The following is a 23678-nucleotide window of genomic DNA, read 5'->3' on the forward strand; positions in this document are numbered from 1 at the left end:
AGGGTGCTCAGTGGGGAAGGGCTCTTTCCCAAGAGCTGCGGAGTTCACTGCAAAGCCTACATGTACCTCCATGTCTGGGACGTGGGAAAAGCACTGAAGGAGATGCTTAAAACTAAGAATGTAACTAAGTCTGTGTGCTATTCAGATGGGGATTTCCAGGCACTACAGCAACACAAGCAGCCCAGTCTCATCTGTAACAGAGCCACCTCACCTACAACAAAGGTTAAGGGATATCCCTGCCCTACAGATAACTCCGAAGTTGCCTCCAACCCGCTGGGGCATCATCTGCACCTGGCAATGACACTCCTCAGCATGAAGAAATGAGCAAACCACAGAACCACGGAATCACAGAATGGCCAGGGTTGGGAGGGACCTCAAGGATCATGAATCTTCAACCCCCCTGCCACAGGCAGGGCCACCAACCTCCACATTTAATTCTAGACCAGGCTGCCCAGGGCGCCATCCAATCTGGCTTTGAACACCCCTAGGGACAGGGCATCCACAACCTCTCTGGACAGCCTGTTCCAGTGCCAACCAGCAGAGACCCTCCAGACACCAAAACTTTGTAGTGGTGGCAAAAAGAAGTATTTACAATTTTTGTCTACCTCCTTACTGTAACCATTCCAGGGTACAAAACCCAGTAAGAGAAGAATGAAACTGCCTCAGAGAGCTGCATTTTTCACCTCAACAGCAGAGCTATGCATGCTCAGGAAGTGCTGCAGTGAACAAGACCCTGTCATTGTGGACAACTGGTGACTTTCATGGACCCCACCTGCCCCATGAGCACCCTGGAGGGACTCACAGGTGGGTGAGGACATATGTTTGGTACCAGGGACACTGTCAGAGAGCTCCACTTGCACAAGACAAAGATACCAAGAGGCTTTATTTGGCCATGATGAATTCGTGTGTCATGCTCCCATGGTTGGGACTGGCAGCAGCCCAGCTGGATTCCAGCCACAGCAGCACCTCACAGGTAACACTTCCCATCCTCTTTCCCCATCTCCTTTCCAGGTGCTCTCACATATGGGAACATCTTCTGTCAGTCCTACCCCACCTTTGGCTCTCATGTTCAGCTCCTTTTCAGTGCTTATCCCATCTGGGATACAAACCCATGCTACAGCCCTCCCTGCAGCATCTCCCCTTCCTTGCTGAGCCCAAACTAACCAGCCACCTCACCTCACTCAGCAGAACCTCAGTCAAGCCAAATAATGCTCAGATTTCTGCTGGGCAGTAATTAGCAGCACATCAGATGACTCTCTGACTCTGGCCAAAGGGCAAACCATCCATTGACATGGTAGGTTTCCATTCTCACTTCCTTTGAACTTCCTTCTCATCTTTTCCACCTTCAGGAGGCACTGGTCAAGCTCCAAAAATGTGGGGAGCAAGAGCCAGCGCTGCATCACCTATTCCCACACCAGGGCAGCACCTACTCCTGGTTTGTTACTCTTGATATTTGTTCTGCTCTAATCCACCCTGATATTGCCCTCCATTAGCCTCCAGAAGAGATTAAGCTCTTACACTAAGGAGATTATGTTTGGGTCTGCTCCTTCCCAGCCCCATCCCTATGTCTGAGCCTGGCCACAGCAGGACAGCCTGGCCTCTCCTGCCACCCTGCAGCCAGGTGAGCGTAACATTTTCATCCTCTCCCTCACTTTTTCTCTTGCATTCCTGAAAAGCCTCATAGCTTGTCAGCACTAATGCTCCTGTCGGGGGTGAAACAAGTGTCTTATTTTCTTCATGTGCTTTGATGCCTTCCAAACTGGGGCCATATTGCTTGAGAAGGAGATTAAAAAGCAGAGTCTTTTGTCTGCAGTGTCATTCCTTTGGTTTGGGACTTGCATTTTGTTCAAAGCTCACATACTGCTCTGGGCTCACTACAAAAATAAGAGAAGAGATCCACCCATGGTAGATGTGGGTAAAGCTTCGTCTTTCTTGGCCAGAGAGGGATATAAATTTTCCACCCAATACAGAGACATGAAGCAGTGGCTGTTAAGAGCGATTCAAAAACATTACCCAACCGTGGCCACATCTGGGGGCTATTTTCATACATTCCCTGTCATTTTTGTTTGTTTTGTGATCCATCATTATGACACAGGCATGCCCGTGCCATGGCACACGCAGTCAGGTACATGGGCAGGGGTAAAGTCAGTCGCATCCAGCTGTAAGCTACCATTTGCAGGCAAAGGCACCAGCAGGCAAATGAGAGGATAAACCTGATAGAGTCAATCTGGCAAACAAAGCACTAGAATGAAATAATGGCAGGAAGAGTGTTCTGAGACCACACGTGACACCAAGCAACTTCATAATCACGGCATCTGGGGATGCCTGTGCACAGCCCCAGCCAGATGTTACCTGCTGTCTTTGGTAGGCAGAGAATGTCCTTTCCAGGTCTTCGAGATCCAGGACTTTAAACACTTTTGCATCATCTATATCGGTCCACACAGTGCCTGCCAGCTTGTTCTGAAAGACAGAGGGAGCACTGCACATTGGAGTGCCTTTCTGCAGAGCAATACGGCCCTCTGAAAGTGCAAATGAAGAATCTCTGCCTTACCTCAGGCAGCTTGGACCAGTTGAAGGACTTCAGGGCATTCGTTGGCTGTGGGATGCTCTTCTTCTTGAAGGCAAAGCCCAGTGGTGCTCCTGGAGGGGGCATCACTCCATCCAGGGGTGGGGGACCAGGAGGTGGCGGGGGGCCACCTGGAGGAGGTGGTGGGGGGGGGTGGCGGTGGGGGACATCCCCCTGGGAGTGGGGGTGGTGGTGGAGGGGGAAGGAGGGATCCTGGAGCTGGAGGTGGTAAAGGGCCACCAGGAGCTCCTGGTGGCAAAGGAGGACCTCCAGGGCCAGCAGCACAGATCGCTCTCTGAGAGAGAAAGAGAGGAAGGATTGGTCACACAGAGGGAGGGCACCATCCAAAAAACACCTTTGTTTCCGGCCAAAATTTAAGCAGCAAAGGGAGTACACAGAGGCTTCAGCACTCTTGACTGAGGTCAAATGCAGATAAAGAGGTGAGATAGCTCCATCCCCAGGGATGGTCATCTTGGTGGCCCTACAAACAAGCACCTTTCTCAGCTCCCTTTGTAGCTTGACTTCCTGAAATCACTGCACAGCAACTCTGGGGGATTTGGGATGAAGTAGCAACGGGGAGGAGGTTTGGGGCCTCACCCTGCTCATCTCGTGGAGCTGCGCCGTGAGATCTGCCACCTGCTGCTTGACCTGTTTGTGCTCACTGGACTCCTTCTCCAGCTTCTCCTTCATCTTGTTCAGCGTCTGCATCATTTCTTCCTTCTCCTGGGCCTTTGCGTCACACTCCCGCTCCTTCTTCTCCAACTTCTGCTGAAGCTCGGTGTGCTCTGAAACAGCCCCCCACACCAGCCCATGTGATGAACTTTCCAGCACAGCAAACAGCAGCGTGTGGGGTTATAAAACCCATGGTGCACACTTTCCTCATACGCAGCCGAGGGAAGGGAGTGTGTGCGACACCCTGACCGAAGCTGCCTCTGTGCTGCAGACCCCATGAAGAAACAAGAAACTATTTCCTTGGTAAGCCCCATAGCATAATACAAACCCAGTATTCACACAGAGCCCATTCAGTGCAATACATAAATGCTATCTGCCTAGCTTACTGTGCACGCTTAGAGTTAACACGCTTAGAGATCCTGCCTTTCATTTTTCCATCACTCACCTTTCCGCATTTTTTCTGCTTGCTCTTTCCACTGTTTAACTTCATTTTCGTTGACTAACCTAAAAGCAGGAGACAAGCAGCGCTGTGAGACATCCCTCATGCGGTCAGCAAACACTGCCAGTAAAAAACGTGACTGAGAAGCACTGTGCAGAGGAGCTGGGGCTGTGCAGGATGCAGCTCCCATGCTGGTATTTCAGACACTTCAGCTGTGCCTTCCCACGGCTCCTGGCTGCATGGTCTGCACACTGGCATGTTCTGCTCCCCTCCAGGGACTGTGGCTTGTCCAGCCAAGGAGCAGAAACATCACTGTGAGAGCAGTGAGTGATGAGTAAGGCATAGTGACAGTGACAGTCAAGGGAAACAGCTCGCTGAGGACACAGTGGTTGAGCTTAATTCATATGCACACCTTGCTGAGTAGGTCTAAATGATCCAACACTGCCAGGGCTGAATCCCAAACCTTGCCGCCCTGCCTGCTATCCCTCTTGAACAGCTGAACTCATGCAGCAAACCCAAGGAATGGTGGACGAGCACTTACATTCGGACAACATTTTTGATATTGAAGTTCTCCAGCGGAGTGGCGTCGGGGTCCTGCCCTTTGTCACTCTGAATGACGATTTGTTGTATGATTCTGTCCAGCAGCAGCCAGTACTGAACAGTGTTGCCGCTTCTTTTATCTGGACAGGAGGAAGGGGAGAGGCTGAGAGAAGCAGCAGGGATGTGGTTGTCGCCCCTGGACAGGGGAGTTGTGCCGTGAAGCCCCTGGAAGTGTGTGTTTTTGCTCCCCACACCATACTCACAAGGCATTTGGAGACAGTGGTGCAGGATGGACATAAAGTGCGGGTATGCCTCTGTGTGAGTAAGCCTCTTTCTCGTCAGCTCAAACATCTGAGTTGCACTTTTGGTGTCTATGTGAACCTGCAGAAGAGAGCAAAGTGGCGTCTGGCCTACGGATCAAAGTGAGCAACCAATCCTACAAGCCATCCGCTCCCAGTGTGAAGAAAAATCACAAGAGCCCAGTGAAGGTTGAACAGCACTGGTCCGCAGCCAGGAGAGAAGAGAGATGAAACAACAGAGCAGGGCAACAGGAGGCAGATTTACAGCCACCAAATTTGATCCAAAAGTCAGAACTTTGCTCCAGTCTACACAGGCGCCTTTAAAAGGATCTGTAAGATCAAGTGCCAGTCTCTGCACCAGCAACGTTCACACTCACCAGCTCAAATCTTTTTGCAAATTCCAGTTCATCTTCATTTCTAAGCATTTCAAAAAAATCTAAATGCCTGAGGAAAGAAAGGAGAGAGAAAAAGCCTATTAAAAGTGGATATGTGCATGACAGTAAATAAAAGGCAGCCAGTTTGGAACAGCTTCCAGAACAGCTCGCTAACAGGCAGTGGTCCAGAGACAAGTGGGACTTGAAACACCAATGAGAACTTCAGTCTAGAGCTCCCACAGCTCCACAGGTTTGCCTTCAATCTTGCCAGCTTGAAAAACCAATTCAGGAAGACAGAGGGCAAAGTAATTGCAGCCTTTCTAAGGAGCCTCTTGGAAGACGAGGAGGACTGGCAGCATCCCACCAGGGTGGTATATCCTTCCCAGCTCAATTCTATGCGGGAGTGCAGCAGAGATGGGGTTTTTTCTACTCTGAATTTGGTGATACCAAAGCATTTCCTAAAGAGGAGCCAGAGGCCAAGTCCAAAAACCAGAAATCATGCATATAAGGAAAGGGGAAAAATAACAGTGGGCTGTGTGTCCCCACTTACCGGTCTAGGGTTGAGTTTTCGTGCTCTCTTAGTTTGTCAATGACTGGCTGGATTCCAAGCATGAGAAATTCGTATCTCAGGTGAAGTCTGAAATCCAGGCTTTCCTGTGAGGGACAATTGTAGGGTTAACACAGCAAGGTGCATTTCCTCAAAAAGCTTCTTGAAAACCCAAGCCCACCAAAGACCACCCTGTGCAAGAGCCCCAGAGCTCACCACGCCTGCCCCCTGGCTCAGGACTGCGTTGATGAAGGACATGATTGCTGTCTTGAGGCTTACTTCATCCCGATACCTTCCTGTGCTCTTGTCCAGGTCATTGATCAGCGTCTGTCAAATATACAGTGTAAGTTAACAGCCCAGGGCTGCATGATCTACTCCTGGTGGTCCCAAAGCCCCCACAGCAGTTCACTGGTGACACTTTCTGAACCAACAGCAGCTGCATGGTATAGCACAGCCCACACAGAACCTGTGTCTGCAAACATCTGCCCATGCAGATGTACTGCAGCTTTACTTTCATTCCTGACAACTCTATAAAAGCAAGCATTCTTGGGGGGGAACTGCCTTAAATAACTTTTCCCATTCTTTGCTCAGCTGTGGCTCTCACAGATACAGCATTCGTCTGCTATAATTCATAGATTATCAAATTCACATGGCCATAGCAAATCATGCATACATGGCATTCAGATACCCAGAAGAAGAAAAGAACAAGAATGCTGCTTTGGGCTCTTTGGGGAGGCTCCCACTTCCCCCAGCACCGGGTGATGGTTTTCCCAGACCCAGATCCAAATTTTGGGAGTGTAAAAGTGAGTTGAGAGGCACCCACCTGAAAACGAGTCCGTTCGCTGGCGTATTTCTGGTAGTGCAGCATAGCCTCCAGTACCTTTTTGTGGCCGCCGGGAACCAGGCACACGGCGCCCATGATTTCCAGCACTGCCACCTTTGTCTTTATATTCTCCGTGCTCAGACTCTGAGCGATTACATTAATGCTCTCCGAATGGGCCAGGACGTGAGCCCGGCCCAGGGAGTTGTTCATTAGTGCTTTTATACATCCAATGAGCGAGGTATGTATTCGAGACTCTGCTGTCTCATAGTCCATGCTTTTGAGAAAGTTCAGAATACATGACAAGCCATCCAGGTCGATGAATCGGGTTACAAACCTGTCAGGAAGAGGGATGTTTTAAAATCAAATGCTAAACGACTGCTCAACTCACCAATAGGGTTGACTTGTCTGTTCTTGTACATCCAGAATGCCTTTCTGTAAATTTTCCTGCAATGGTCTTTGGATAGCAGAAAGCCTGCAGGACTCCTACAGCCCAGAGCACAGCAACAGGGCTGCAAAATTCCATCCTTCCCATCGGAGGTGAAGAACTTGCTATGGTACAGCCATGCTGCTGCAAAGCCTCCCCTATCCCCAACCTGAGATTTAGATCAGCCTCCTTTAGGACCAGTTTTGGAGAGGATGGGAAAATGCTTCCCAGCAGTGAAACTGTCTTCTCACCAGCTGCAGCCAACCCACAGAAACCCCAATGACAGCCAAGCCCACTCCCTCAATGCCTGCTGGACCTTCTGCCTCCTGCTGCCTGTCCATCCACATCCTCCTCAGCTGTGCACATCTCACATATTTTTAAGCAGAGATTTTAGATTTTGGTGATGACTTCTAATGCTGCTAAATAGCAAGCAGACTGCAAATGCATGCTGTGCCTGAGACAGACAAAACATGCAGACATAACCCACCCAAACTGCACATGTGTTTCCAAAAACACCTCTTTGCCTGATGCCACTGTGGCCAGGTACATTCTGTTTTGGCAGAAGGGGTGAGCTTGCACATCAAGTGAGCCAAAAAACATCCCAGCACTGGGATGAGTTTAATTTACAACCACTAGTGTTCATATGCAGCAACAAAAGTGTTATTGTGGTCTGAGTGAAAACTGATTTCTCTGCTTGAAAGGCCAATCTTATTCCAGGAAAGTCAATAGGAAATTTGTTGTTCAGTTCTCCAAAAGCCAAAATACGTCCCGCAGATAAAGTTTTCTACACAGCCTGCTGCATCCCTCTGAATTTCACAGAATCATCAAGGTTGGGAAGGACCACTGGTCTTTCTTTCTTGGGAAAGATCATCTGGTCAAACCATCGACCCATGATTTCAGTGTGATGGACTCACAAAACACTTTCAAGCACTCTTGGAAGTTTCACTGCAGACTACCACCTGGGAATGGCAGGAGCCAGCACCTATGAGTGCTGGGCTTCATGGAAACCAGCTGCTAACTGCCAACCCTGGGAACTCCTTGCCAATTACTACACCAGAATCATCGCAGAAGAGAAATGGAAATGGAGTGTAATGCATTTGCAAACAAGAGCTGTGTCTTCTACAACCACAATGGGCAGTGCAATTATAATGAAACAATTATTCCCCATCAGAATTCAACCAGAGGCATCTGAAAGATTTTGTGCTGATGGTTCTCTGCAACTAAAAAGACTGAAGAAAAGGAACAAAATGACAAGAGGTGATTCAAAACGGCAAATGCAATTTCAGAACCTTTGTGTCCCAAGTCTCCTCCCCATCCTGCACTACTCCCATTTCTATTTCTATTCTAAAACTCTTCTGCCAGGGAACACAAATCAAAAGCTATAACCAGAGCAATAAAGCAAGGAAATGAAGAGAATTGCCTCATTGGTTTCGTCCTCAGTGCAGTCTTCAAACTTTCTATTGTTTTATTTCTCTCCTCCTCATCTTCTTTTTCCAAAGCAATCAGCGATTTCCTCTGCAAAAGGAAAGATGTAAAGTTGAGATGAGGGGCAGGCACAAGCAGAAAGGCCACGAGCCACCCCAGTGTGCCAAACCACAGTGCAGGAGATGGAGCTGGGACCTGAAACCAACTCTGAAAGCAGAGACACTTATGGGGAGGATGCAGGTGGCTAAGGCAATGCTAGCAGGGACTCCACAGGGGAAAGGTGCTAAACTGTGATGGGGGGTGAAAGAGGTGGGGTCTTTTAGCCTTCTTTGGTAATTGTGCATCCTGTGTGCACCTGTGTAGGTGGGGGAGCTGCAGGGATGCCCTGCAGCCCAAATGGGACAGGATCTTGTATTCACATTTGGAGTCAATGGGACAACTCCCAGGTCTCCCAGTGCAGCCCTGCCTTACAGGAACTGTATTTCCCACAGTGCTATTTCATTTTTATCCAGCACAACCACCACCATTTCAACAGGGAACAGAACAGTAGCAGAGATCTCACTTTCCTTGCAGAGGCAGCTTGGTGCCTCTCTGCCACTGAACGATCAGACAGCTTCCCTAAAACCAGCCTGAAAATCCCTGTTTGCCCTCAGTCTTGCAGCCTTCTGGCTTGGAGCTAGATGAAAGACCCCTGTGCCTTGGAGAACTTTTTACTCCAGAGCAGCGTCCAGTGAACAACGAAACCTCTCCCTGCATTTCTCCTGGCTTAAATCATTGCCATCAGTGCTGTAGCACAGCAGAAATACTTACAGCAGCCATTGAGTTCAGCTGATCGATGTAAAACTCAGGCCAGCTAGTGGCCCCTTTATTTTCTTCCTGGTCCTGCAGAGAGTGGGGAAAAGCAAGACAAAGAGAGTTGATCAGAAAAAAATGGCATTAATGTCTCCTGCCCTTTAAAGCCAACCATCTATGATGTTCCCTCATGCTTTCACATTACTTGATATCAATATAGGCTCAATTTTCTGTTTTCTGAACTCACTGCTGATGGTTCCAGAACATTACCTGATCTATTAAATACACACTTTTTTATATACAATGTACTTTCTGCCATCTATCTGTGACTATGCTCTGCCCCAGTGATGCTGCATCAGTCTGGAATCTTACACTCAGATTTCTCTTGTACTAACTCTACTGTGCCCTTGAAGTTTTGGCTGCACAGCCTCAGTGAATGTGCTTTGAGGGAAAAAAAATGAGTTTTTACAAGCTATGAAGGCTACAAAAATATGACATGAACAAGATTCCACACCTGGAGGAAGGCTGTGACATATCAATAAGAGAATCTCTTGGCACAAAACAGCTCCCTGGGGATTCATTAGTTAGTAGGAGAGAACAAGCACATGGCAATGTCCCCTGTCAAAGGATGTCCCCTCAGCCCATGACCTATGACAGTGGACAATGATGCAGAGCCCTATTTGGTCATCCCAGTTACAATGCTCTGCACCTGGTGAAACCCAGCAGAAGTTTTCAAGGTCTGCCACGTTCCTGTAGGACATCACCAACAGACTACTGAGCCATGCTCAGATAAATAACACTGCATGTACGGTGTTCTGAAGGAACAGCTCAAGACCAACTCTTTTCCCTGCTCTATTTTCCCTACATCACAGAATCACAGAATCACAGAATGGCCAGGGTTGGAAGGGACCTCAAGGATCATGAAACTCCACCCCCTGCCACATGCAGGGCAATCTACCAAAAGAAGAAAAAGGATACAAAAAAATATATCTCCTTCAGGTTGGACCAGAAGAAACAATCCACCCCTAAACTTAAGATGCAGCTTGAGGTATTTATGAGGGTTAACCCACACTGCAATTCCTTGCTAGGGAAGGAACTGGACAAGGCACTCTTGTGCTCCTACATCCGTGCGTGCAGACAACTACTGATAGTCCAGTTGATTTCTGCAAGTCAACAGAGACCAAAATATTTACTTTGGTTCAAGAGGCATCAATGGGAAATGTTTGTGCATCCAATTTCTCAAGGTACAGCTTGCCAAGAGGACAAAATAGAGAATTAGTGAGGCTTTGTGGTGCGTGGCTATGGGATGGGGACAGGAGAAGTTCAGGAGTGAGCAGGTGGCAGACCCTCAGGCATTTCCCCCAGCATGCCAAAGGTGAGAGAAACTGCTTATCCACAGATCTGGTCAAGTTTAAAGCAAATGAAAAGACTTTTTTCTGAACAAGAAGACTGTATTTACGCCTCCATGCCCTCTGCTTTATTAGTTTGGGCTGCTCGCCCTTCCTTCTCCTGCCAAGAACCCAAGTTTTGAATGAAACACTTGATTCACCTTCTCTCAATTTTTTTTTTTTTTTTTTTTAATCCAAATGGGAATCAGCAGAATATTTTTTTTCCAAAGATGTTAGAAAAACAACTAAAAATCTGTCCTACCCACTGCCAAGCCTAATAAAACTGCAGGAGGTCCCAGTGCCTGCCTCTGTGTTGGTGAGAGAACCATTAAGACCTGTGCTTTGCCAAAACGTTTTTGCCAGCTACAAGTGCCCCAAAATCCCTATAAAATCCCACAGGTCGTGTCACCTGCCATCACATCCCCAGCCATTGAGGGGACCAGCGTGGTGTCCAAACTCAGCAGAGGAGAAAATCATCCCCATCTTGTCCAAATACTGCTGCCAACACGAGAAATGCTCATCTGCTGGTTGAGAGAGAAACATTGACTCTGAAAGGGAGAGATAGATATGCTCTGGTCTTTCCACAAGCAGGGAGAATGGGAGGCATGGGCTTCTCTCTGGAAAAGTTGCCCTGAGTAGAAAAGAAGAGGATGGAGGGGCAGAGGTGAGACCTGAGACCTCTTGCTGTCCTTTGTCAAACAGACCAACTGAAACAACTGTCCCTAAGCAACCCATCTGGCTGCCAGTCTTGCTGCATTTTTGGCCACATTTGGAACTATCATCCCAACTGGCTGTTTGAAGTGATGGCTGTGGGGCAGGGACCATTCCCATCTCCCAGCTATCTCCAGGCAGGAGGGATGCCCTCAGTGCATCAATTTTCAGCTACCTCAGCTGCCTGTGATCAGGGCTTCCCACCGTGGGATTTGGCAGAGCAGTGCCCGCAGCAGTCCCATAATTAGCATGCCAGGCTATGGTGAAGTCACAGTTATCCTGCAGCTGCTAAGGATTATGGAGAAAGCACTTAGGTGCTGAGAGATGGATCTAACAGAAAGACAGAAAGTCATACTGCGAGATCTCCCACACAGCTGAGGAAACCCACACAGCATCCCTTGTGCTCTGCTTGCAGCCAAAGGGCAACTTGCCTCTGCCATCCCTATGCAGTGTCCCCCTGGGCTGCTGTACAACCCCACGTCCCCATGCACTCAGCCTAGCTGCGTAGTGCAGGAGCAAGGAGCAAACCAAGGCTCCTTTTGGTTTCTCACTTCACCTGAATCTGATAATGGGTGCCAACATAACCCAGCTCACTGATCCAAACCTGCCTTGAGACACTGCATGGGAACACAAACACCAGGCTGGGACCACAAAACCCTGCCAGCTTTGACACAGCTGCTGCAGGATGCAGAGGGTGAGTCCCCGGCACCTGCTGGTGCACATATGTGTGCAGCAGACATGGAGAGAACATGTATGTGCACCCAAGGCAGTTAAAAACAGACAAGGGGGACAGAGATGCTGCAAGCCTGTGCACATCTGTCAGCCCATCCCTCTGAGCAATCCTGCTGCAGGAAGGCTCAGCGCCAGCCCTGCAAAGTCTATGGATAAAGATTTCCATTGTGCCAGCTTTCTTCCTCCCTTTAGGGGAGGCACGCTCACTTTGTCCCAGGGAATGGTGCAGCCAAGAGTGCACACATGTGCCTTGAATGCTGCCCAAAATGGGATCAGTTCCTGCTCCCTCCTGGGGGAATCACCCAAGGTTCCATCAGCACTACCACCAGCCCCTTCCAGCAGCAACACCAAGCCTTGGGAAGGGGGTGGGATCCCTCCACAGCACAGCATGGAACCATGAGATGACTGCTGCCCCAGCGTGAACACAGACCTGCTGCTGCCTTAGGACTGAAAGGGAGCGGTGGAGCACAAAACACCAAGGTCTCCAGGGGATGGGAAGGAGGCTGAACAACAAAATTGGCTAAATTGCTCATTTATAATTAACTTGCTGCATTATAAATATTTCCTTTTGCTTCGGCTCCCTCGGGCTCTTGCATTTCCTCCCTGAAACCCCCAATTTAAAGAGTGCTCTCAATTAAGTGTGGCAGAACCTCATTAATTCACATGAGCAGCCGGGCAGGCTTGTCGAAAGGCAGCCTCCCATGCAAAAGGGGAAAGCACAATAAAGCAGCCAAAGATCAGGGCAGGGGCTTCCTTTGGCTCACTGCAGGATGCTGAACAGTGGTAATTATTGTGGCTAATGGTCTACAGCACACCAATAAGTGTCCTTCAGTGCATTTGGTGGCAATAAAGGAGCCTCCTGACAAAGTGAAGAGCCCGGAGGGAAGTGACTCACATGGCTTTGCTCAGAGGCAGGATGAAGGAGGAAGCTTTCCAGGCACCGAGGTTTTGATAGAGTGAATTCACCCAGGCAGGTTTTTGGAGGCATGTGGGATGTAACAAATTCAGCTCTTCATGATGGTCCACCACATCCCACCCGATGGGAACCAGGGACAGAAGCATTTCTCAATTTCTTCCTCTAGTCACCAAAGCCTTCCACTTCTCTCATTAGGAAGCTTGGCCAGGGAGAGGAAAGTGGTGTGAGCGGGTAGGAAGTCAGTGCGGAAGGAGGGAAGCAGCTGGGGACGCAGAGTGGTTGCCACACAGTTTGGTTTTCCTTCCTCCTTTCCCCATGTATGGGTCTGAACGCTCATCAGACCAGCTCAGTGCATGGCATTGCCAAGAACAGCCACCAATGAGCCTGATGGCCTTAAGAGAAGCAAAAATCTCCAAAGCCCAGTTCTGCAGCTTGCCCAACACTTTTCTGCGTTACAAACCATGACTACCAGCTTGTTAGGCAAGAACACACCAGGCAAGCCCAAGGCTTCGGGGAAAACCTCCGAATGTGCTTCCTTTGCTTGCTGACTCCTAAGAAGCACCAAAGTGAGGACTGACTGCCAGCTCCATGCCAACCCCAGAGATCTGACCACTAGAAACTCTGGTAGACACCCCCCTCTTGGGACAAGCTGCTGAGCTGGCTTGCCCAAGGAGGACTTCCCTCCAGGACACCCACAAGGAATGTTAGTAAGAAGCCTAAAAGAGACAGGAGCCAGATCGTCAGGTGTCCGGGACAAGCAGGTAGCCTCTGTTTGACCTGGAGATTTGCGTGGGAATACAGCTGCCAAACTCACCAGGGCAGAATCTTCCTTCTAAAAACTTTGTTCCAGTTGCAAAAATGGAAGCAAATGCATTTGTTTTTATGCAAGCTCCAAAGGAGAGCAAAGTAAAGCTCAGTACTGCCAGCAGCCCACCCAGTTCTGGCATCTCCAATGCCAAGAGAGGAACAGCCCAGGACGATCAACCTGGGTGCTGTTTGCTGGGTAGAAAAAGAAGCAGGCAGTAGCACAAGTAAGTTTAAGCTGCCAGGTTTGCAGTTTCAAGCCAGCACAGCTCTGCCAACGTGGATGAACCCTTGCCAGGTGTGCACAAGCAGTGGCATCCATACACCAAAAAAATGAATAATGCAAATAATATCATTTCCCTGTGCTCTGCCAAATGCTCACAGAGTGACCCTGCCAGCCTCACAGCTGCTGAGAAGGGCTGTTATTCAATATGAATCTCCCAAACATGCTATCTCAGATCTGAACCATCCCATTAAACCACAGGCTATGCAGTTCTTCTTTAATACTTCCTACACTCTCCTTTCTACAAATGCACACAGGCCCTTGTATGCTTTTCCCAGGGTTTAAAAATTATGCTAACAATAAGCAAATATACCATGACCAGATGCCTTTCATAGTCAGATGGTTCATTGTTTAAAAAGCTTCAGTTTAAAATCCAAAAAGATTGCTAACAGATGCATTTTTTGGCTGGAGACAGAGAAAATCCTCGCTTTAACAAAAGTGTGTTGTGATTGGAACTAAAAAGGGAATTACCTTGAAAGATAAAAACCATAAACATTTCCTATTGAGAAATACCCCCAGCCTTGTATACACAGCCGTGTTCTCTGGCTGGGGAGAGGGAAAGGGAGGAGTGTCAGCCAGGAGAATTACACCCGAGATGGTGTTCAACCTGCTGCAGCCACAACTGCAGGTATTGCCCTGCTGCAGCACTCCTCATTCAACCCAGCTGGCTTAGCAGGCAAAGTGCCGGGCTATTTTTTCCTCTTCCTCTCTGCCAGATTTTGCTCTAAGCTACTGCAGAGAGAGAAAAAAAAAAAAAAAAAAAAAAGGGAAAATTGATTTTAAATGGAGGAAATTTATATCAACACAAGCCCCGTGGTCAAGCTCCAGGACAAAGATGCACGTGGAGCAGAAAGCTGGAAAGCAGAGCTCTCTGGAGGTTGGAAGGCACAGTCAGACAGGAAAGAGGCCATCTGGTTGAGAAAAACAGTACCATTGGAGAGTCATCACTCACTTCCCTATTTATCATGTTTTTTCCCCGTTCTCCCTGCAAACACACCATTGTTGCCTTTTCCTAACGCAAAGGGACCGTGATGTTACATCTGACAGCTGAGGAAATGTTAGATGTAAAGGTAACTCTTGCTTGCCCGAGGACAGCTTCCTACTGAAGAGCTATGTGCCCAGCATCACCACGCTAACAGCTTTTCAGCACAGGTTTAAAGCATGCAGCGTCGTTTGTCATCTTCACAGGCCATTCGTCATCCCTGCACAACCTCTGCTCGGGTTCTACAGATGCTGTAGAGAGATAGGTTTAAATGAAAGGGAGGGGCCAGAGCCAGAACCCATGTATTTTTGGACTGCATTTAGCTACCAATCCCTTCCATGCACCTATTTGTGGTGCACTTCTGCCTGAATACCCGCAATCTACATTCATTCTGAGGATCTTAAAGATGACCCAGTGACTTGCTCCAGCAGCATGACGGCTGGGGCTGGCAGGAGTCAACCCTCCTGCAAGGAAGAGGTGCTGCAGAGTAAGAGCAAAGTGTTATTAGCTCCCTTTGGAGCCTGTCCTCTCTGCTTGAGAAAGGCCATCCCGAGTCCCTCTTTGTTTTCACTGTCTCAAACCCACAGCTAAAGAAACGTTAAACCTGGAAACCCTCCGGCTTCCTCTCTGTGCTTCCGAGCAATATCCTCTCCTGGAGAGCAGGACCAGCAGGGAATAAAATGCTTTGAGATGAGGTATGAAACGAGTCATCATCCAGAAATACCACTTCTAAAATCAGACCTTATCCTGCTGTTAATCACCTCCACTTTCACATCTCCTTGCTTTATCTCGGCTGAAGAAAGAGCTGACAACTTCAAAGGGGGTCCAGTACTCTTTAAATCCTCCCTCCTGATTTGAGTGTGGATTTAATGCAGACTTCAGCTCCTGCCTGAGTGGCTGCCTGCAGTCTGGCCAGCCTCAATCACAAGCTGCTTTTTCTCTCTCTGCACTCAGAGCATCAGAGGGCATTGAGGCCCTGGCACCGCTGCCTAGAAAGCTGTGGTGCCCCATCCCTGGAGGTGCTCAGGGCCAGGTTGGATGGGGTTCAGGGCAGCCTGATCTATAATCTGATCTAGTGTCTGACTTAGTGATTGGCAACCCTGCACATGGCAGAGGGGTTGGAACCTTTAAGGTCTCTTAAAAACTGCTCTCAGGAAAGTTTTGGACCCTTGGCAAGTCACTCAGCTGCCTATGACTGATGTCAGCCTTTGCCAACTCCCCCCAGGACCCATCGGTGTTACAAGTTCTCATGCATTTCAAGCAATGACTTGCTATTAACCATTGACAAGCCAAAATATTTCAGGCTGTCCCGAATTTCCCAAATCACAGCCACTGGGGCTGTGGCAGAGGCAGCTAGGTAGGACCCCAGCCTCATGTCCAGCACCAGCACTGCTGCCTTATCCCAGTAATTACTCTCAGTTGGAAGTCCAACCCTCAGTGCCAGATATTACAAGCTACCCTGAAGATAAAACCAGATAAAAACCAAAGAGGTACACAAGTATGAGTTCTGTAAGGTGCTGTGACAGCCACAAATGTTTCTGTTGTCCTCAAGCCATGTTCACCACAGGGGAGCAGGACTGCCTAGAGCATGCCATGCACAGGGAAATGTTTACCAGCACACCTGATTCCTGGCTCTCCGCGCTTCCCACCTGCTGAAGGCTCTGCTGATATGGTTTTGTTCATTTTTAATTAAAAAGCAGGACAAAAGCACTTGTCTTTCTTGCAAACCAGCCACCAGCACACCTCCTGCATAAGCCCTGCAGGTTTCCCAGATGGTTTCTCGAGCAGGGCAGCGCTCTGGAGGATGGCACAGGGCACCTCTGCAGCTCTTTCCTTCACACTCACCAAGGAGCAGTGACTTTCTTCAGCACCATTTTCAAAACACATCACAGTGCCTGTGTGAGTGCTGGAATGGGGGAACATCAGTCCCATCTAAACCCTACACAGGAGATTAGATACCACGTAATCTTCACACACAATAATAATTACATGGAGCTGCTTGATTTAAGTTCCTACTGTCTCTGATTATCCAGACACACTGGACCATGGCTAGCTTTATCCTAGAGGCAGTGACAAGTGAGCATCTTCTGCTCATTTCCTTGTTGATTAGGAACAGTGCCTGTAATTTGTTAACATCTTCTCCCCTCCAATTTAAATCTCGGGTATGCCAGGCCTCTGTATAACAATAATACATGGATTTTAGGGGTATTTATGAGAGGCTTAAAACTTAATCCTACATGAGCAAGGTAAGCTGCCTCTTGGCCTGAAATGAGGCTAGAAAATCTGGTGCCATTGCTAGAGCTGAAGAAAACATGCATTAGCAGTGACAAGTGCCATCTGAGCACAGCCAGGCCACCATGAGCATTTCAAAGCCAACTTCTGCAGCAAAATGGAAACGTTATGGGATGTGATAGCAAATTTGGGAATGATGGGCATTTGCCCCCCACTGAGAGATGATGATGCAAAGCTAAGCTCCTGGAATCAACCTGTCCTTACCATGCTTCAATCAGTTTCTGAAATTTAATATTTTTTCAAAGAATCATAGAATGGCCTGAGTTGGAAAGGATCTTAAAGAACACCTAGCTCCAAACATCTGCAACTCTTCAGCATCCTTCTAATGGGAGCCAAAATTGGCAGTGGAGGAATGAGCAACCTCTAAATCAGGCACCAGATCAGACTCAGGGCCCCATCCAACCTGGCCAGGGATGAGCACCCATAGCAGTGCCAGAGCCTCACCTCCCTTTAAATAAAAAATTTCCCCCTAACATCTAATCTAAACCTCTCCTCTTTTACTTTAAAACCATTTCCACTTGTCCTGTCACTATCAGTCTATGTCAAAAGTTGGTCTCCCTCCTAATGAGCCCCTTTTAAATACTGGAAGGACTTTTTGCCCCATTTCTCCCCAGTGCAGTAATTCCTGCAGGATCTCTACTTTGGGCAATACAAGGAAAGAAGTGATTCCCCCCACTCAGCTGGGGGTTCTGCAACCCTCAGGGCATGGACTGCTTTGCAAAAATACAGGAGCAAAAATCTTTGTTATACAGGGGAAAAAATGCTATTGGAGTGCAGGAAGCCCAGACCTTGAGTGACCACAAGGCTTGCAGTGGTCAGTCTGTCCCCAGCTTTGGGACTTGGAGAAATTGCAAGGAAACCAAGTGCCTTGCAGAGACCCAGCTCATATACAAGAGGGCTCAGCAGAAAGGGTTCTGCATTTTGAAGATGTGGCTCTCAGGTCCCTGCTGGCCACCTAACTTTCCCAGGACCACCTCAGGGAACAGACAGGTTTCTGTGATGCCCCAAATACTACTTTGCACAAAGAGCATGCAAAGTTGTTGCTTCTCCTTCACATGCCTCCCCTCCCAGGTACAGGGAAGGTGAACGCTCAGCTGTGGTAGCACGCAGACATGTCTCTTACTTTTTTCTTGCTGCAGTAGATCTGCCACTTCTTCTCCGCCGGCAGGGCAAACATAGCTTCTCTGTGCTTGTCAGTGAGGTCAAGTTCATCCTGACAAGGGGAAAAAACAAACCATGTGAGTACACAGCACGGTGATCACACAGACACAACCCCCCAGGCGAGCGATGCAGACCAGTGGCAGTCCCAGCGCATCGCCCCGTGTCCTGCACCTATTGATTTGCCAGGTCAATTCTCTAATTATCATCCTGTGATTGCTGACCTCTCCATGACTCCTGGGTGGCAGCAGGCTGCTGGGAGGAAGCAGCTGTAAAACTCTGCCTGGCCCCTTCCAGACATCTCCTAAATTGCTTCTAAGGCAGCGGCAGCTTGGAAAGGACATCAATACACCAAGAGCCCAGTGGTTACATCTACATACATACACAGAGATCCGAAGCTCTAAGGGACTTGGGTTGACAGGTTTTTTGGCTTTTGGTATGTTTGCTAATAATTTTAAAAAGCACTTTTTCCTAATAACTACACTTGAAAAAGAGATACACCCTCTCCATCAAAAATGCATATGTACTACATACTGCCGCCTGGAGATCAAGCCATTTACTGACAGATCTTCTTAGTTTATGTGGTTTTATTTTAAAGGGCACATCCATTTTTGACTTGGAGGCCTCAGTTAGCAGCGTGCCCTCCACTGGGATGCCTGAGTACTATCAAAGCCTCGTTGCTTCCTGCTGCTAGATGTAGGTCAGAGCTTTTATCAGAGAACGAACTAAATAAAGCATTCCGGCAGGGCTGCGAGGCTCATTTCTAAAGCCAACATTGATCCTACAGCTGTGGATGTCTCTGAAAGCCACCCCCATTGATGACAAGCCTTTTGCTGGAGGGGTGCTGGCACGGCGGTGGGAGCACTGGGGATGCTGCACAAGGTCACAGGAGAGGCATACTGTGGCCTGCAGCCAACTCATCCCACCCAGTCTGTGATTTAACTAAGAGGATCCCCATTAAAATTACACACTTAATTCCAGCAACTAAAAAGCAATTGGGAAGAAAAAAAAAAAGCCGCACAAAGACTCTTAAATTGTTCCTGCCTGAATAATAACACTTACAAACTAATTGTTTTCTCCATGCTGGTAGATTCTGGTACCCCAACCAAAGGTAAAAGCCCCATTGGGCGAAGGCTGAACAAGCAGCCTACGGGTAGAAGTGGTCCCTACATGAGCAAGCCTACATGAAGAAATCTAGCTGATTTAATTAAAGCTTATGTTGCATCCAGTATTCAAGGAAGGGAGCCTTCAGCTATCTTGTAATCCAAACAGCATGATATGCCACATCCTGAGCATCTCCGAGAGGAGAAGCAGCTGCAGTTTCACCTATATATCCACTGCAGGTAAAGATTTCACTTCCCAATAAATTGCTTCTCAAAAGGAAGGCATGATGAAGCTTTATTGGTTATATTTGTATGGAGCAGCTTTGCCTCTACCTGGACTCTCTCTTCCACATCAACTGACCCTTCAAACCAATGCTCTAGTGGGCATCCCCCACTTGATGAGCCCAGCTGATGCATGGGGAGCTGTGGGAGCAGGCTTGCAAGATGCCCTTACAAGGGAAACACCTAGCAGCAATTCCTCCTGTTCAAACACAGTTCTTTGGAGAAGGATGTTGGGGTGGGTGAGAGAAGATGAGGGTTCTGTGATAGATATCCACTCTGGGGTGAGGGTCACCCGAGTGCGACCCAACGCCTCCCTGCCACCTGAACCCCAGGCACAGCTGTGCTGAAGGGCTCAGAAAAAATATTCATTGAAACATTTCAAATACCCAAAACCTAAAAATAAGACTTGTGCAAACATGGAGATTTATTAACCAAGAGAAAATATAAACTAAGCTAAAGCTTCAGCAGTAGTAAGAAGGAATAAAGCAGAAGAACATTTAAGGTGCTGGGATATGACAATATGCAAACACATCCAAATAAGGTGCAGAAATACTGCTGAGCCTCACACAGCACATTCCATTGTGCCCAAGCTCTAACAAGTAATCACAGCCCTGCATCCCTCAGAAATACCTACCTAATGATGCCTTGAAGGATGCTTGGGAGAGGTGTTTAAATAAATAATAAGTGGCAAGCAGCGAATACAAAACCCCTCATAATCACACAGTGACTAATAACTGTTATTCTGAACTGTAACAACGACTTAACAATGAAGAACGAGATCTCTGCTGTTGGGATATGCATGGGAATCCCTACTCCTGCCCTCAGCTTCAGGGTTTGAAGCACCACAGTGCTCATGGATGAGTTTCTCGGGACTCCTTGGCCCCAAGCAGTCTGCTCTGAAACCATCCTTTCGACTCCAGATGATCAACAGAGGAGACAAAACCCAACCATCTTCCAGTTGTTCACAGGCAACCGTACCAACTCTGGGCTGAGAAAATCATCTGCAACTTCACTGCTGAGTTATGACAGTAGTTGGGCACAACTTCAAACCCATCCACACCTTCAATTAATAATCATGAAGTCAATAATTAGATGATTCTAACCAGTAATTAATTATATAGGCCATTTGCAAGCCATACACTGCAACCCTAGCACGTGATGTTGGCAGTGGTTGAAGAAGACAGCCCCAGGTTAGTGTCCATCCTCAGCCACCACTTTCACCTCTTTGCCTCTACCAGCTCGGCCCCTTTGCACCTGGCTGTCTCCCACAGCCAGAGCTGCCAACTTTGCTATTTTAAAGATTCATTTGGAATCAGGTCAAAGGCACGTAAAATAACAGCCTCATTTTGCTACCAAAAGGAAGTCTCTGCCCAGAGTATTTTTACTGGAAAGAGATATGCTGCTTTTAAATATTTATCCCGTACAGTTAAACTCTTCACCTTTAGATCAGGAAACATGTTTCCACATTAAATCTGCATTTGAATATGACTTTAAAACAAAACAAAAAAGCCTCATAAGGGAGATGTGACTGAGTTTATCCTATTTCTAGGATGTAAAATACAACCACACGGCTTGCCTTGCTGATGGCTCAAGGCTCCCCCTCGCACCAGGCAAACTTCTCTGTGCACAACATGAATGTACAGCAAAAGTTGTTCCACACTGCTCTCCTAAAGCTACCTTAAGTACACATGGACCAAATTGGAGTTTTCATCCCTCCCTCCACCTGTCCCTGGGAAGTTGCACAGTGGTACTAAGGGGAAAGATACCCACGGTCCTGGCATTGCCAAGCCAGCAATCGGACAGTATGGGGAATCCAGGCAGTAAGGATGCACATGTGGATGGAAGCACCAGGGTGGGGAGCAAATACCAAAAAAGAGTTCTGCTGAGTGGTGCAGGGACAGGAGAAGCTGTGAGGGTTCAAGCTGTGTATGGTGTCTATGGAAGGGAGATCTGCGTCCACCTGTTCCAATGCCCTGCTCAAGCAGGGACACTGAGCTGCTGCTCAGTACCACGTCCACATGGCTTCTGACTATCTACAAGGTGGGACACTCCACAGCCTCTCTGGATTGCAGCCAGTGCAGGCTCTGGGCATGGCTTACATGCAAACCCAGATTAGAGAAAAGGAAGACACTGCTGCTGAAATAACTAGCTAACTCTCCAAGCAGACAGAGCATCAGAGTGCAGCCCCTGACTGCTGCAGACACTTGTGCCATGCTGGAAGTTTGAACAAGCGTCTTCCAAGGGCTGAGAGCCATTGGCTTTCACTGGGGAAGGGGCAAGAAGTGAGGAGGTGTCTGGGGCTGCCAGCTCCATGACACAAGGTCAGCAGAGGAAGGGGGGCAGCAGGGCGGAATGGCTTTAGGTCACATTGGAGCACAGGGGATATATATAAAGAGTGGTTTGAATGCTAAGGTTAGGCAGGACAGCCCAGGCGTGAAATTGCAGAGCTGGAGACTGAAGCACCTGCATTCCTCCCCTTTGCTATTCCCTGCTTGATGGGGTGGCAGAGATGGGACACAATGCCGTGTGCACCATCTGCTACATCAGCAGAGTACCATGTAATCACCACTGGGTTTTCCTTTACAGCTCATAAACTCCACATCCAAAAAAAACCTCCATAAAAAGTAGGGAGGAGAGATTAAAAAACAGATAATTAAATAACCAGAGAGGGTTTGCCACTCCCGGAATATTTTCAGAGGTGGTAGGAAACATGATGAAAAATTTATCAACAGTCTAATGTACCTTTCAGGCTGATTAATTGCGCAACTGCAACATGTGGAGATGATGGGGAGAGAGGAGGTTATTTGGAGTCAGAGTTGAAATAAAAATTAACGAAAAGGTTTGTTTGGGGTTGATATATACAAGTGTGCCTACATACATATTTACATGCATACATATATATGCATATATAGGACGAAGTTTTTCGCTCAGATGTGGTGAGGCACTGCAACAAGTTGCCCAAAGAGGTTGTGGATGCTCCATCCCTGGAGGCATTCAAAGCCAGGCTGGATGTGGCTCTGGGCAGCCTGGTCTGGTAGCTGGCAACCCTGCACATAGCAGAGGGGTTGAAACTCAATGATCACTGTGGTCCTTTTCAACCCAAGCCATTCTATGGTTCTATGATATAGAAAGACATCCTAGACCAATAAAAGAACAACATAACAAACAAGTGAATGAACTCCTGATGGATGGGCGCACAGAGTTTTGAAGCTTCTGTGTAAGGCTGCAAGGACTCCAGTGGGACTGCAGCACACAGCCAAGATCTCTATCCTCAAATATATACAGAAAGATCCAAGACTGTCTAAAAAATAACAGTAACAACAAAAACCAAGAGAAAAAAGAAACAAGTGGAACTTGTGGTGCTAACTGGTACAGCATGGGAAATAAAAAGAAAAAAAATTGCCTGTTGAAGTCTGCGCCGGCTTCCTTTCTCAGGGGTCATATCGCTTTTTCACCCTCTTCCAGGCATTCTTCTCCAAGTTCATCAATGTGATTTATCCAAGAATGTTGCAGTGTCAAGGGAAACAGCAATCAGCATTTTTCCTCCTGTACCTCATCTAATCTTCTTCCTCCAAACGAACGTGCTGCCTTGCGGGGAGGCTGCTGCACTCACTGTTGTTCCTGGCCATGATGTACAATGGCACACAGCAAATTTTCAGTTGTTTTCTTCAAGAAACAGACGTATTAATCAGTGGCCACTACAGCTGTATGCAAACAAATCATCACCTTCAAACACAGTCTGAAGGTAATGCATCCTGCTGTGCCACTCCTCTGTCTTTCTAACACTTATTCAAGCAATTCCAACTCTCAATGTAGGCAGATTTAGCTTAGCTTTTTGTTTTAAACATGGAGGCCTTTCGATTTTAGTACAAGTAATAAAAATACTTCCTCTCTAGCACAGGCTTTTCCACCCTCAGTGCTTTGAGGACTCAAATCAGCCCCCAGACAGGCTGACCCCAGACAGTGTTATCATATACAGCAATTTATGTACGGCAATTGGCACCTGGAAATATGAACCATGACCAAAAACCTAAACCTACTGTTTACGTTTATTAATGAGTAAGCATAAGGGATAGAAGATTCATATTCATTTTGCCTTTATCATTTAATGAATGCTTTGAAGAAA

The 23678-nt window shown here is 47.8% G+C and overlaps 1 protein-coding gene across 1 annotated transcript in view; it reads right to left on the reverse strand.

Moving 5' to 3' along the window:
* The window catches only part of DAAM1 (dishevelled associated activator of morphogenesis 1), an 82494-nt gene that overhangs the window by 19350 nt on the left and 39466 nt on the right, over positions 1–23678 (reverse strand). The window contains 14 exon segments of the mRNA XM_052695812.1: positions 2353–2460; positions 2552–2704; positions 2706–2861; positions 3164–3351; positions 3684–3742; positions 4219–4357; positions 4481–4598; positions 4894–4960; positions 5441–5544; positions 5654–5764; positions 6261–6594; positions 8105–8199; positions 8920–8991; positions 18133–18222. Of these exon segments, the coding sequence (XP_052551772.1) occupies positions 2353–2460; positions 2552–2704; positions 2706–2861; positions 3164–3351; positions 3684–3742; positions 4219–4357; positions 4481–4598; positions 4894–4960; positions 5441–5544; positions 5654–5764; positions 6261–6594; positions 8105–8199; positions 8920–8991; positions 18133–18222 (1794 nt within the window).

The sequence above is a fragment of the Tympanuchus pallidicinctus genome, unplaced genomic scaffold, assembly GCF_026119805.1.
Source record: "Tympanuchus pallidicinctus isolate F22 unplaced genomic scaffold, pur_lepc_1.0 scaffold3, whole genome shotgun sequence".
In the NCBI taxonomy this organism is placed as follows: Eukaryota; Metazoa; Chordata; class Aves; order Galliformes; family Phasianidae; genus Tympanuchus; species Tympanuchus pallidicinctus.